At 40.3% G+C, this 16,601-nt stretch overlaps 1 protein-coding gene across 8 annotated transcripts in view; it reads right to left on the minus strand.

Moving 5' to 3' along the window:
* The window catches only part of MCTP1 (multiple C2 and transmembrane domain containing 1), a 187,377-nt gene that overhangs the window by 24,639 nt on the left and 146,137 nt on the right, over window positions 1–16,601 (minus strand). For 6 of the 8 annotated variants that reach the window (XM_056325793.1, XM_056325792.1, XM_056325791.1 and 3 more), the window contains 2 exons: window positions 16,349–16,450; window positions 14,354–14,407 (listed from right to left, as the gene is read on the minus strand). In XM_056325793.1, the coding sequence (XP_056181768.1) occupies window positions 14,354–14,407; window positions 16,349–16,450 (156 nt within the window). The remainder of the gene's footprint in view (window positions 1–14,353; window positions 14,408–16,348; window positions 16,451–16,601) is intronic. The other 2 variants (XM_056325797.1, XM_056325795.1) reach the window with 1 other exon arrangement.

Below are 16,601 nucleotides of genomic sequence, written 5' to 3' on the forward strand. Positions count from 1 at the left end.
AGGGGAGCGGGGACCTCTCAGAGCAGAGCCTGGGGGGTCTCAGCATCCCCAGAGGATGGGTTTACCTTGAAGCAGGGGCAGAAAAACAACTAGCTGCACCACAGAAGGTGGTGGAGAAAGTAAAAAAGCATTAGATACTAAGTTATCAATTACCTCTGAGTACGCAGGGTAACAAAGCAAGCCCAGTTAAATCAAAATAAAATGGGCACCGCTTCTCAGAAAAGTAGTATAAAAAGACAGCCATCTCCTTCACAGCTGGTCATCATCATTATTTTTCATATTTCATGCACAAGCCCTGCTTAGCCCCTCAGCTGTTGCCATGTTGTGTCCCTAGCTGTATTCTGTGAGTGCTGAAAAGACCCTTTCGAGTACGAAGGCACCACTGTGTACAGCACTGTCATTGAACGCAGTCCCAGCGTCACAAGGGTTGAGATTGCTCAGTGGCGAGAGGCTATTACTTGTTTCACCCTTCCGTGTGGTCATTTGTTTCTAATTTCTTTATATGCCATTTATGTGGCATAAATCCTTTGGCTGATTCCAGTGACAGAGCTGAACTGAGCTCTCCGCTCCCCACCTTGTCTAATAATATGGAGCAAACCAGAAGTACCCTCATTAGAATGGATGTATATTACTAAAAGATCCAAACTATTCACCTGAAGTACTACTAAGAAGCAATATATTTTAATCTCATCCACCCCACATTCAATTTTCCTTACTGTTACTACAAACATTACTTTCAATAAACATTTCTAAAACCTCAGTCACCATTAACGTGTTTTAGATAGGCATCTAAACCTGTAAAACAACAGCAACAACTGAATGGCGCTGATTTTGTGTAGTTTGTGGTGGAGATCATTTTGTATATCTAATCACAGTTCCAATTTTCTCCTAGAGTGTAAGAGTAGGAAGAATTATACATGGAAATGAGGAGGGAGAGGGAAGAATATAAAGGATTCCTAAGCAGAAAACCTTTTCAAAGTCCTAATAGCAGGTAACCGATCTAGTATTTTATACTTTAGAAACTCAGGCCAGGGCTCTGGCCATGCTTCTGCCCTCTGTCCTTACATGCTTTTCTAGGATACAACTCTGAGTAAGGATATTGATGATGCCCAGAAGAAATGTATACTGTCTGGATGGTATCGACATCTCTGAAGGGGAAGAACACTACTATGCGTGTCAGGCAGTGCAGCAGCTTTGGAGTGCTCCCTGTCCTTGACTTTTTAGATAAATGATGGAGAAAGCAAAGCAGGATATTACTAGAGCATAATTGTAACAATTATTTCTGCTGTTTAGTTTCATCCTTATGGAAATATATCCTTTTTGACTCCCTGGAAGCTATTACAAGACCTTGTCCTTGTAAATGACTTCATTCAAAAGAAAAAAAAAGGAAAAAAAAAAAAAAGGAAAAAAAAAAAGGAAAAAAAAAAAGGAGTAAGAACAGCAGACCTTCCTTTTATTTTTTAGTGTCTTCTCAGAAGCTAACATTATCTTTTATGAATGTTTTTCATGCTCAGATTGTGTAAAGTGATTTCTCCAACCCTCCTCACCTTCCTGGGAAGCGGACAGCAGGTACAGAAACCATCTTGGGTGTCCCAAGTCCTGATACTGATTTGGGGGATCATTTTGATCAAAAATAATCATCACAGACTTTGAAATAGAAGCATAGATTTATATCATAATTCTAATAGCAATGACTGGGATTGTAAATATGTGCAACCAAACTCATGTTCTGCAAAGTCTGAGGCTTTTACATAGAAAAGTGCATTTTATGACAGCCAGCACACACAGAATATGTGGCACTCACTGATGTCAATGGTCACAGGAGTTCGTCAGGAAGTTCTCTGAGTTCCTGTGTCCAGATAGGGGAATAAACCCACATATTTGGCCACTTCTTCTTCAAGGCTGGTCTTTCATTTACAGAGAACAACAGATTAAAACAACAGTAATTGTCAGGATCGATCCCCCCTGCAGTTTTAAAAACAGAAGTATAACACACTCCTGCCTTTCAGCACTTCTGTATTTTGCCACGCCTTTTGAATAATAAATGTCAGTAGAGCAGTAAGATTATTAGAAAATTTCTTTAATAGTCAAAGCATCACTTCCAAGTATTCCCCCAAAATAGTCTTTAGAAATGTAGCATGTTTTCTTTACAGCTGGTATTTCTTTCCTGCATTCTGTTGCTGAAAACTTTTTTAAAGAAATCCAAAATCAGGGAGTTTTTAAACAATTTTATTCCCCTCTTCATTCAGGAAGGATACATTGTTTTCTTGTCGGTTTTGGGGTTTTTGGTTTTTTTTTCCATTGTTAAAGCAGAAATCTCTTCCTATTCCCCTTATGTCTTTCAGCTGATGAATTTGTCCCCTTTTTGTGATCCTTACCTCTTTCCCTAAGAAGTCTTAATTCACTTTGTAGTCCAGTTTGGTCAAATTCCTTTTAGCTATTTTCAATACAATTTTGTTTTAAGCTTGGATCTTCAAGCAATCTGTTGTGAAACTACAAAGACTGGATGCTTCTGGCTGCTACTTCCACCCAACGGATTTGTTAACACAGATAAGTTAGGGTTTCTGAAATTCAATGAATTTTGCGGGGCAAAGCCCAAAACCCCTTGTGTACTGAACGGTATTAACTTGGCCACAAGTTCCAAGTTGCTGTGTGCTTATCATCTTAGGGACGTAATCCACACAAACGATATCTATACATGGGAAATGCTCTATAAACACAGAGCTTTGCAGACAATGTCCTTGCAAATTCTTCATCAATCGTCCCCACCTACCCCACTGAAACACAAGCATACAGCCATTTTCTTTCTTTTCTCCCCTCTGCTTTCCCCGCACCTTTTCCCCTGACTCTCTGTCCCTGTATTTGCTCAAAGAGTTACTCCTCTGTGCTGCTCCTTATCAAACAGGAATTTGCCAGAAGTATTAATGCTTGTGACAAATGACACCATTCACGGACTCAGACCCCCAGGGCTTTGGCACTGTGCTTAGCCAATGTGGAGGAAACAGACAAGAGAAGACATATTCGAAGGAATGAGAAAAAACCTTTCTTTCTCCACTCTAGTTCAGGACACACGGGTAGACTGCTGAATCTCAATAATCTGCACTAAAACATCTCAGTGTTAAAATGAGAATAAGGAAGAAACATCTGTAAAATGTTCCTGCATGCTTGAGGTACTTCCAGTAATACTTGTGAATGACCTGGAAGTACAACATCAAAACTGTTTCTTTTCCCCCAGAAAACCTGAAGAAAATAGATATTCCAAAGTCCTACTTAAGGATCTCAGCAGCTGGCATCGAAACATGAGCTGCAGAGCAAAAATTTGAGGATGTGGGGACTGGTGGGCAGACAATGACCTGATCCCCAAGCCAAATAAAAGAAAAAAAAGCATCAGCAAAGGATATTTCCTCCACTGTTCTGACAACAAAAAATAAACAGTGTATTGGCAGAGACAATAACCTTAAATCCCAATATATTTGATCCAAACAACTTATAACTACTGTGCTTTGGTCATCTGGAAAAAGGATCTGGCTCTGTTCTGCGTATTTCCATCAAATCTTGTACTACTTTTCTTCGCATTTTAATGCTGACCTGCTTTTTAAAGGCAGCTCCATTTAAAAGAATGGTATTTCTTCAAACTCAATAGATTATGTCCATCTGTGGTGACATCTGAGCTCTGAATGAAAACAGCAATTTAGAGATATAAAACATTTTGAACTTTCCCCATATTACTCTTCCAGCAGACTCCCAAGAAGGGGTTGTGCTGTTCTTTGACTCGACCAATAGATGCAACGTCAAACAGCAAAACCTACTAGAAAAGGAGCTTCTCACCAAACTTTTGGGGGGAGCTTCAAGAGTGTGGAGTGCTGCTCTTGAATCTGCTGGCTTTTGCTTGGGGCTTTTTGGGGCTATGGCCCATGAATGAGCAGCCCCTGAAGTCTGGTTGGCATCGAAGGAAAACACACTGTGGTCCAACACCCAAACTGTTGTGTTTTCCCTTCAAAGTCTGAAGAACAAGGAGTCTCCAGTGGTCTCTGTGCACAGGGGTTCAGGAGTTCCAGCCTCCAAAAGACAAGCATTTCACACCTTAAGGTGGCCTTTGCTTGGTGGGTTGTGCTGCAGCATAACGTTCGTTACATTCTTGGTTAGATTATCCTGAAAAGCACCTTTAGCTTTTGTCTGAAAACACCTTTCACTGACCCATTGCAGTTCCTCTCCTTAGTTTGCAGGCACTGATTTACAGAAGCAAACCAAGAAAGGGTCTATATGTCATCTGAACACTTTTAGTCCATTACCAAATAAACAGACAACATTTCACTGGGGAAAAAAAAAAATCTTCAGCGCTTTCAGGAAATGACATTTCCATATTTATGCATTAAGAACTCAAAATTCAGCCTAAAACTTTTTTTTATTGTTATTTTTTCTTAAATATCATGGTGTTAGAACACCGCGATATTTTCTTCTGAATCAATAAATATCCTGAGGAAGCTGGGTGAAAAAAATTACACAACATAAGAGACGTTTCAAAAAAATTATTTAGTAACAAACTGGCTCTTGGCCTGTAACACTATATAATGTAATTTCTGTTAATGCAGCTTCAAGCGTTCCCTGAACACACTATGAAATCTTAATTTTTAACAGACAGTCGAGAAACCACAACTATTACTATGCAACCCATTCCTCTATCAAAATGCAGGGGTGTGTATTATGCTTCAGAAAAATAGCTGAGTAAACTGTTTCTTGATCTTCACTATATGCTATGTATTGATCTAAAATATTCAGGCAGCATTTGTTCTTTTAGAGTGGAAAGGAAAGCAGCCCTGGGACTTTGCAGAATAGACTAGAAGATGCTTTGGTGCATGGAATCACCCACACAAATTCTAAATTCCCACCCAAACATAAAAAAGAAATATTTTAAAACAAACCCAACCATAGATTAGCCGCCTCCTCTGCAGCAGCAGAGAGGGTATTCTAAAGGATTGCTATCTATTCTTTCCCTATTGGTATTTAAAATTTCAATCAAACAGTAATCTAAGGCCAAAAAACATCTTTTCCATACTTGATTTTAAATTATAGCTAATACCACACATTAAAGGCATAACAACACATTGCCGTATGTTAAAGGTAGGAGGAATCATGCTACTCTTTTCTGTAAAATACTAAAAGGAACATCTGCTGAGCAATCAATCTTAAATTACTATTTCTGATTGCAAGAAAGCTTCAGATTTAGCAATGGTGTTCTGACTTTTTTACACTGTTAAAAGAAAAACAGAAAGCAATACCTTATCGATACAGCGCTTTTCTCCCAGAGCTCTGTGTTACCTAGATGCCATCAGGTATCTGTGACATTACATAAATGAGGGGTGTCCATTTTGTTTTTGTAAACTTGTTAGCCTTCAGAACAAAAAGGGTTTGCTAACATAAAGTCTGTTTCTCCCACCCTGGACTTTGTTTCTTTAGCGCTTGAGCAGGCCAAGAAAAGATAAAAGGGGAAAGGAAACAGGAAAAAGAGAAAGAAGAGAGAACCCATACTTAAAATATTTATTAGCCATTTTTCATAGACATTTTTTGGAATGTATGAAAATAATCCATATACATTCCTCAGCTCAGTTACTTACAAATAACTTATCTGTAGAATCAAGTAAATCTGTCAGTTGTGCAAGTTTATTTTTCCATGTGCTATCTTGAGATAAGCAGGTCTGTAATATTAGATTTCCACTGACATAATTGTGCATGAATTCTCATCTGATTTAGTATTACATGGTGCAAAAGGTGACACATTTCCTTTAATATAGCCCATTAGAAAAGGAACAGAATTGCCAGCGTATGAAATCTGAGGAGTTTGATTGAAAGACTCTGAGACTTTGAGGTCAACTCAGTGGAAAAGTAACTTGCTCAACTACCCCAGGCACTAAGCACTGTGACAAGCAAACCTAATACCTGGCGCAGTTACTCAGTTAGGCAATCAATAAAAACACTGCATTATCAGACTGCTACAGCTGTATGTTAACCTATCGTATTACCTCATCTGCTCCCAAACCAGTCAAACATACATTTGCTGATGATGCAGATAACGCAGACACCACCCCGGTCCTTAAGTCACATTTAATACTAAGCTAGAGTGCTAAAACAACTGTTTATTGCTTTTCCATATGCCATAAATTCTAATTTTCGAGTGTATCTCAGTTGTACATCGAAGACTACATTCAAAGCGCTACCAAGATGGCAAAGCCAATTGCTCCCAAATTAAGGTACGTGAGATTTAAGATAAGCTCTGCACATTCCTGTATAGATGCTCAACCCACACGTGTTCCCCCAGCACACCTCCACCCAGGGCTTGGTGGCCTCTCCCTGCCTCTTCGCCTTCTCCTGACACAGATCTCAGCATCCTTCCCCACATCCCTGTCTGCCCAACGCCCGGCCACCCTGGTTCCCTAAGTTGTCTCCACAAGCTGGTTTTTTTTTTCTTTCTTTATGTCTTTTCTGGCATCTCTCTCTGTTTCAGCTCTTGTTCCCACAGGATCCTCAACTCAGAGCTGCTCCCACAAGGATCATGGGTGGGCATCTGTACCCTTGGCACGCAACTCAACAGAAAAGTCACTAAACCCACAAAAACCCCACTGCCCTCCCCAGCACTTTGTTCCAGCGCTTGACCTTTTGTGAGCCCACACCAGGCAGCAGCAGCCATGGCAGGTACCTGTCCTGCTGGAAGGATGCTCTGTGAGGATACAGGTTCACAAATCAGCTACTTCCGCAAATTTCTGCTGGAGGTTGGCAGACTGCTGCCTCTTGCCCTGGCAAGACCCACCACTAAGCCGCATAAACTGCCCAAACAGAAACAAGAGCTTCAAAGGAATTAGGAAAACCTCATCCTTCACATAGCAGTCACCTGTGTCTTTGGTTATCTTCCAGTCCCTGCTACAGCAGGAGGCTAGATACCTACAAAAATATATACTTTTCCCCCACAGAAAACCGATGCATTCTTCCCTGCACTTATGCTTTAAAATCTACAGAACTCTTTTAATGGAAGGTTCCCATGATTAAAGAATTGTCTCCATGTCTGGATTACGAGTACTGGAAAATAAGCACATTTCATACGTGGTGCACACCTGATCCCAACAGGCACCAAAACCAAGAAGCCATGAAAACTCAGCAGCAAAGGGCTGCTTTAACCTTTATCTCAACAGAAAGTGGGAAGAGATACTGCAGGATGGAGGACTGGGCAAACCCTTTTTTTGGCAGAGGTGACATCATCTGAGCTATCAGCATTCTAACATGTAATTTCCCCCCCAAAAAAGGCATGTATAGTCCAGAGCAGTGGAGGAGAAGGTGCCTGGTAACAAAACTCCTGTTGGAAAGCCTCTAAGCACCTACAGTTATCCACTAGTTAGGAGCTTTATGTCCACCAACTTCTGGGATGGGTGGAACCACTTGCCTTTTCTGAATGGAAGTGTATTTACAGCTTGCTGAAGCAGGTGACCACATTAATTCATTTAGAGGATAAACTTCCCTAGTAAACTGCCACCCCTTTGGAGCTTTTCTAGTAGTTATTGCTAAATGCACACACACACCCCCCACCTCCCCGCCCGCCACCTCCCCCACCATCTACAGAACAAAAAGGAAGCAGATTGAAGCTAGCTATATGCACGATTTGTCCACAACCTTTATTTATGCCAAATTTACCTCTTGGTCTGCCAGCTGCTGAAAGCCAAGCAGCAGCACACTCTGCTCCCTACCATGCCACACTGTGTCCTTGTGGACACTGCTGCACAAAGCCAGCATTGTAATTCCATACCACACTCAGCTAGGAGAAGATTTGCACTTAAAATTCTTTGGGTCAGGGGTGCCTCTTCCATTTTGTCAGGATTGTATTTGGCCTGGATGTATTTGTCCAGCGACACCATCACTGATCCACACCTCAACATCAAGTAAACAATATAAAATCTTCTACTGACACAGAGATACTTTAAACTGCACACAAAACACATGCATGTTATTTGCAAAACCCTGCAATTTATTTCTCCACGTTCCCATGTTTTCTTCCATAAAGCACAGCAATGCCTGATCAACTGTCATGGCAAATTTTTGTAGTTGAGACTGCAATTTTTCTGACAAGCATTTCAGCGAAGTCAAAGGCACACACCTAGCTCAAAAAGGAGATTTACAGTTGTGCTGTGCTGTGAGCCTCAGCATCAAACCTCAGCTGAAAACCCAAACCACAACATGCTACCCATTTTGCAGACAGCCACACTGCTGGACATGGTCTTCTCCCACAGCATCAACTCCACTGGTCCTCCACTCCCATTCACGCACACTGTGCCAGCCCCATGTCTGCCACCAGGGACCAGGTCTGTGCAGCACCCATCCTCATGCTAGCCCATCTCAACCATCACTTCTCTTCTACTAGGCTTCTGAAGTTCTGTCTTACACGTTACCATCTCTGCTTTCTGTGGGACTTAGATGCAGACTTGTTCTGTATTATGGGCAGTACACTTTGCTGTAGAACAAGTTCAAAAGGCATCTCTCTAAAACAGGTGTTTGGGGCTGGTCTCCAGAAGGCTAAAATGGGGAGCTATGATAAAACCTAAAGAAATATTCAGGCAACTGGCAAATACTTATGCAGCTACACAGCTTGCTTAGAGTGGCAAGTGGTGCATGGCAGTGGCCAAAACAGAACCCAGATGTCACGATTCTGCATGAAACTATGTTAAAAAATTCTGTTAAGATAATAAGAAACGGTCCATTCTCACCACTTTTAAAACCACATAACAGATGGATGTCTTTGGAGATAAGAAGTAAACCGACCTGCACGTGTAGGAAGATTTTTTCAAAGAGAACCCAGCAGTACAAGCTTTTGGCCACTTCCTTCAACACTCATTATTTCTCTCCGCTGAGTCACAGAGAAGACACTCTGTTTTAAGAAGTTACTTTTTGAGGAGCTCGGTGAAAACAAACCTTTGCTTGGTCTCAAAGAATTTCAACCTGCTTAGTTATATTAAGAAATAATATTAAGGGTAGATGAAAAATGTAGTGCAAAATTATGTCACATTCTGCAACTGCTAACATAATTAAGACATATCCTTCATTTGATTTAATAATTTATTGAATTATACTTGGATTACTTAATAAATGAGGAACATTACCCACACTGTATTAGTCACAGGTGAAAAAAAACACGTACATGGATGAGTGCAATTCATTCAACAGTTTATAGACACATGGTCCCCCAGGGACTCTCTCTCACACACACACAGCTCCTCTGGTGCCAAACTCCAGATAGAAACCGCAGATTCTGATCTCACTGGTACTCATTTTACTCCAGTAATCCTGACCGCATTTCAGGGCTGTGCTGCGATGAAGAAGCCTGATCTCATTAAAACTAAACCTCTCAGAAAGCTGTCCAAGTTACCTGTTTCCAAAGGTGTACCCTTTGATCACGAAGCCCACCCAATGCCCCAGTACCGGGCAGGATGGGAACCACTCTTTGTGGAAGCTCCTGTGCAAAGGCTCCATGTGATCCAAGGTACATGCCGGCAAAAGTAACTCCACAGCTGTGACTCTGGGACGATCCAATGATCAGAAACAGCATCAGCTGATACTCTGGTGTATGGCTTGAAGCAGTCTACACCATCATCCCTTCTACTATGTACAAGTTTGATAAAACCCACACACACGCCTCTTATCGCCACCTCTGTAGGAACAACTAAAGGGAGCTGAAACCAAACTGCACTGAGAAGTTTGACTTCTGCAGCTACGTACTGTAGATTGCCCTGTAGTAGGTTTGTCTGGTAAGTACACACAGTCTGGCAAAGCTTTCAGGGGACGGGAATTTCATATGAAGCTACAGTTTTCACTGGAAGCTGTTATTTTTTTATTTACAGTTAGTATTTAGGGGCTATGTTCACGGAGAATTCAATGGTAGAATCAAACTACAGGTGAACCTATGGATTTATTCAGTCTGGAATTTTCTCTTCACTCCACTGACTCTCTATTTCTTTATTGTTTTTCCACCATTTACTTTATAGGAAATAACTGCCACTACAATAGATTACAATCTTCTCCTTTAAAGAATATAAAAATACAGGCTACATCAGAGCTATCTTTCCTCCTCCTCATGATCTACTTTTGGTAAAAATGCAGGGTATGCTTCTGAGATGGGTTACAAAGGTGTCTTGGCTTGAAAACAAAGTTGGTACCTCTCAGCAGGGATGATTAAAAGCTTTAAAACATACTTTAATTTGCCTCAACTATCATTCATTATAAAAGCTTCTAGTTATCTTGAAACATAATAACATTGACTGAGAACTGCAAGGAATTCTTCAAAGAATGAAAACCTAGAGAGAGAGTAGCCAAAGGTGCAAATGATTTGAATATTCTGTATTAATAAAATACTGTTACTGTTAATAAAAAGGTAAAATAAAATAGTGCTCATACTGTGCATCTTCCTCCACTTAAATCTGCAATAGTAGCATTGCTCACTGGCCTTATTCTGTGGCATGCTGAGGGCTTCCCACAAAATGCTGAGCTGAAATTCTTTGTGATTATCTGAAATCTTATCTGCAGCTTTTCAAAGAATAAAGCCATGTGAAAAGCACACCTGAACTTCTTAAATGACAAACCAAAATCTTATATACATAGATTATGCATATTGACCGCTACATTATTATAACACAACTGTGTAAAAATCCTTTTGATAGCTCGTTGGTAATTTGACTTCATGTAATTTAACGGACCCTTATTTGCCAAGATACAGTGTAAGCCAGTGTTTGGAAGGGAGCCAAAAAAAAAAAAAAAAAAGAGAGAGAGAGGGAGGGAGGAGACAGAAATCAGATTATCAACCACAGTAAATCTGTGGTTGGCATAGGCTTAGCAAGCAGTATGGAACATATGGAATGCAGAATCCAGTGCTATTTCTTGGAAAAACTAGTATTAAACTAAGGAAAAATGCCTGAGCCAAACAAACTACAACAACTTCTTCAGTGCCTAAATATGTAACATGACAAAGAAACAAAATTAGGGAAAAAAGTGTTCCACTGCTAAGCATCGGTTTGTAACTGATATAACAAGAACTATACTTGCCATTTTAGTTTATTAGCCATATTGCAACTCAAGAGGAAAGTTAACATTCTCCAGTAAAAAAAAAAAAAAAAAAAAAAAATCCTACGACTTTAAATTGACAGTCCTGTGTACCTTATTGCAGCAGAGGGTGAAAATAAGGTTACTAAAATTCAGAACATTGGAATGAGACTAAGTACTGCGGCAAGTGCAAGCTACGTTGTCAAACTCCTGTCAGTATTACACCACGCTATTAATAAAATGCATTACTTTAACTAATTACATACATCTAAGCATTGACCATCCTCAGCTTATGACTTCAGTAACTCTTCAGTTTCGGGATGGGGAGCAACGTCCCTCTGTCACACGTCCCATAACCTACATCAGTGCCTGCCCACACGGACCTCATCAAGTAGCCAAAGAGTTGCCCTTTCACTGTGAGCAAGTGACTAATATCTAAGCTGGCTCTAAAGAAAGACACTTTTCATAATCACCCAACAATCTGCTAAGTGAAAACATACGGACAGGCTTAGGTAAAGCCTGCCAGGGGTCTTTACTGAATGGAAAACAGGTGCTCCAGTTCTGTGCCATGTAATACCCCATTTACCGTTAAGTCCAAAGGTTACAGGACTAATAGCTGCCTTGTGGTAATCAGGGAAAGCAAAGACACTGGCCGTGGTCAAACATCTGGGACATATTTCACATACTTGCAACATATGCTTCAGTTTCAATTAAAGTGAGGCTTTGGCACATTTATTAATCTTTTCACTTTTATCGCATAAGAAGACCCATTTACCTGACTTTTCTATGATACCGTATGAAAAAAAAACCAGAGGAATAATAAAAGCCAGAGGCCGCTACCAGGTGGTGTTACAAAACATGCATTCGTTTTCTCAGAAAATTTGGTCTTGCACATAGCTTTAAGAAAACACATCTATGAATCTCAATAGTGCAAAACTGCACCCTTCTATTTTGACAAAAAGATGTAAGAGGAACAGCAGCAGTTACCAGAGTACGTCTAGTGCACCAGAAAGAAAAAAACACCCTACCAGCTTCTAATGACAAGCAACTTGGTCCTAACCATGTGCTTACATTTTACAGTTTAGTTCAGTGCAAAATAATGCCCACTGTGAAGAGTACTGAATATACCTGGTAGTCCATAAATGCTTGTTTTAGAAAGTGTAATTTCCTTTTCCATTCAAACAGCATATTCAATCATGAGAATTCAAAATGTTTGCAATAACGAAGGCAGCTTTGAATTTATAAAATTCAACCTAAACATCTTCTGTATAGAAAGACAGCTCTTAAATATTCAATAAAAGGGCTCACTGAATGCACACAGTAATGTCAGCGCTCACTTTTATTCAACCTTGGTAACTAGGTCTAGAAAAATGTTTGAACTCTGGTGTCAGTTTGAGAAAGCTGAATATTAGATCACAACATTGAAACCCAGTGCGGTATTTCTAATTGGGTATATTTTGCCCGGCATCAGCTAATCGCCAGAGAACTGGGGGGGTGGGGGGCTGACCCCCGCCCTCATCTTCCCTTGCACAGGAGTTTGTTTTGCACTTTCCAAAAACCACTAAGTGGTAACTACATAGGCTGGCTTAAATGACAAGCAGTCAAGCACTATTCTTTGTGAACTAATCACAGTGATTAAAATATCCAGGAACACACACGCTACCAGGATGATACTTTTGCACCAGCTCTAATAATAAAGCAGAACGAAACAGGAGAAAATGCCCTCAAATGGATGGCAGATCAGTGTTTATCAGAAAAGAAATGATGATTCAAAGCCAGCATGTTGAGTTAAAATACAAGCTCTCCACAGCTACATGACTGACCTTTGCAATAAATCATATATTTTATTGCCAGAAGTGTATGCTCATATCATTTAGTGCTAAAAACCATCACATACGTGTTTTGTAAAAGAAGGTTTTGTTACTACAGTGTTTGTCGATTCTGAAATGATGTAGCTAACAATTTAAGTGATGTATAGAAGAATTTCACATAATAACCTTCTGTCAATCGTAAAATGTTTGAGCTGGCAACGGAATGAGGAGAATACCCGTGGTTTTTTTTAGCATCTCTCAGGTCTTAGGTGTTAGCTAACAGAAAAATAATCATTCAGGGGATTAACTAATCACAGTGAATTTTCTGACATTTCAAATGCTGCTGCCAGCATATGAATTCTTACAGTGGTGTATAACTGTACATCTCAACTAGAAACAAAGGTCAAGGGCATAAATTAACGTACACTGGTTTTCTCCTCTTGGAAAAAAAAAAAAAAAAAACCAGCACAAAAACAACCAACCCTCCTTGCTTTACCACAACAGAAGTGGGGGAACATCTGTGAAGGTCAAAATCATCTGTATTTTAATGTGGAGTTCTTGTAAAATTATCTATTTTTCCCCCCTTTTCTTTCTTTCCACAAATATCACCTTCCTGGTATGAAAATACCAGCAACGACGGGGCTGTCTTCACTGCACTCGTCTCACCAGAAAGCTCTCCCGCCAGCGCTAGCCATTGCTTCAGTGGTGCAAGGTCATTCTAATTTCTTTTCTCTGGTTTTTCCCTCTCCCTGGGGGACAACCAATCCAAGCAGTCCCATAGCTTGGCTCAATAAGATGTGGAAATGAGCTGTTATTTACTGTGGCTGCAATCCTCAGCCCAACCAGCAGCCTCAAAACCAAACCGCGTTTGCTCAGATAGCTGAGCGATCTGCAACAGTGACCTGGCTTGCTGGGCCACAATGCCAACTTCAAATCAAGCAGATGCCTACGAGAATTGTGATTATTTAAATGTCATACAGAGTGCAAAGCATTTCAGCCATTCCAAGTAATTTTTTGAGAATTATAGATGTCAATATCCCAACTTTAGCTAGTATGGAGTTGCTATTTCTACACCATTTTTCCCCTAAAATGCAGCCCTATTTGTAATACTCAAGACAGGACAAATTTTTGTCCTTCAAAAACAGTTGTCACTGCAGTTATCTTCACAAGAGCTATCAAGTTCCAGACAGGCTGAATTATTTTTGTTCCTGGCAGAAAAAATATTTGACCCAGCTCTGGACCAAGGGAAAAAAAAAAAAAAGAAAGAAAGAAAAAAAAAAAAAAGACCGCAGGATTTATAGTCCTCTATCCTTTCCTGCAACACACTGTAGCATTGTTAGGATGATAAACAGCTCTGTCCAATTTTCTGGACTAAAACACTTCAGCTCCTTTTTTAACTGTCTGTAAAAACAGTGTCATGTCTAAATTCTCCCATCCCCAGATACCCAAGTGCTAGGAAAGATAATTACCTTGTCATCTCTGTCATCCTCTTCTTCCTCGTCCTCTAGCATGTCCTCCACTACCTGCAGACAGAAACAGTAGTAGTTGTCATGATTTAAAAAGGAAGAGTTTTGTTCTGTCAATTCTAAAGCTTTTGTAGATGAAAACTTTATTAACATTTGAAATAAATGCACAGAAGGAAAATGTACAACTAGGAAAAAACACTTGATCTAGAGATTCAAATTTAGGAAAGTGTTACAGCTTTAATTGACCTACATCAGGGAATTATATACTGAAAACCCTTCCTGTACAAAATGCTTGCTTGACAATTTAAGTATTTAAAAGGTAGTTCAAAATTCAATATATGATTATTTTAACTAAAGGAATCCTTTGTCAGCTCCACTGGTGCCTATGCAGCACACACAAATGCTTGCTTTAAATTTACTGCTACCTACAGAAACATGCAAGATTTTTAATAGAATTTACAGCATTCACCAAGAGATTTGAAGAATACAAAGCTGGGAATAAATTCATACTAGCTTATCTCCTTATAATCTACAACAAAGATATATACCATATGCTCTGTCAGCATTAGCACTGTGTTTCTTAATAGTCATTTCATATAATCTGTACGCACATTCATTGCTAGCTGCAGTTGCCACATGTCTGCATCCATGTATTTTTCTGTTTAAACAGCCTTTTCAGTCCAACACCGAAATATACACATACACTCCATTCTACAAATACTAATAATTACTAATCACACCATAAGCACGAAATGAGCCACTATTAAATCTAGTTTACAGAGATATTAAATGACTTTCTGAAGATGATCAGCTGCAGATGCAGACTTAGAACTCACAAATCCCTCTCTCACAACACTGTGACTGCCCCTTCTGCCTACACCACAGGGAAAATTCTCTGTTTGTAGAACTGTAATACAGTTGTACCTCCTTATAACCAGAAAATAATGTGGCTCTTTATATCATTATTTATCTGTGAGTACTCACAAGGCTATAAGAACATCCATAATGAAGGTCAGCAAAGATCGACTATCCCAGTGTCATATTACAGATGCAAAAAGTGTGTACTATGTATTATAAAATATGCATTAAAAGGACAAGAGAAGGAAGAACTCGTTCATATGAAACATTAATACTTCGGCCTATTTTACAGACCTGCTACCAACTAAAACGATAGTTTGCTTTGTTATATAGGTGAAGCTACAAATGATTTTAGTGCACGTGTCATTTAAGATGACACATTAAAATTATGACTCTATAATCACGCCCCCAAACACAGCTGCAAGTACAATCTCATCGTGTCCAAATCCACGTCCAAGAACTAAAGGGACTTTAACACTACCCAACAGCCAAATTCAGGAAAGAGAAGAACTTAAAAATGAAGAGTGAGTGTATCAGATGCCTTTCTCCAAATTATCTCCACCACCAAGAAGATCCCAGTTAACCCTGTTACATGAGCCCATGCAAAATGTAAACTCCACGTAGACTGATTTAATACGCATGTCTAGTGCACACAGGTCAGCTGCATGGTTCCAAACATCGGCAGTTTCAGCTGCTCATCCTTGTCTGAACCCAGTCTCTGAACACCTCTAACAACAAGCCTGGGACACTTCGGAAGAGAAAGAGCCTCCAGTTAGGTCTACTGGCTGCTCTGTCCCTGAGCTTAGAACCCAAAGGAACAGCAAAAGAAGGAGCACATTCAAAAGGAAGAAGCATGACCTGAGCAATGAAGGAACAACTACTCTTGAATTGCCTCCTGCCCAGAAAGACGATTTCAGCAGGAGGAGCCTGACCGGCCGAATCTTCTGCAGCCTCTGACCTGATGCCAGCCAGCCAGAGGCATTTGTGTCCCCTTGGGCTGAAGAAGGAAACAAGGCTGTGCTCTAGCCACTATCCATGAAGAAGACACCTCCCTCAACAGTTTCCCCTTCTGGCCAGCTCTGCTCCATTTCTTAAAGAAAAGGGATCAGAGACAGTGCACAGAGTCCGGGATGGTCACACCTCAGCGTTGAGAGGGGAAATGCTTGTCAGTTCCTGCTGAAGCTCGGTACACTGTTTTAGCCATCCTGTTTGGAGCAGTCTGAGGGTCCTGTCTTCACCAACCTGTGTGTGGAAGCAAAGGCATGTTCAGTTTCCCATGAACCTGCATCACCCCCCTGCTCCTCTCCTCTCCTGGTAGCTCACTGTCATCTTCCCTGGGCTGTTCCAAGTCTGTGGGGAAGCTGAGCTGTAAACTACAACACTGGGCTGAGTT

The sequence above is a fragment of the Falco biarmicus genome, chromosome Z (genome assembly GCF_023638135.1).
Source record: "Falco biarmicus isolate bFalBia1 chromosome Z, bFalBia1.pri, whole genome shotgun sequence".
Taxonomy (NCBI): Eukaryota; Metazoa; Chordata; class Aves; order Falconiformes; family Falconidae; genus Falco; species Falco biarmicus.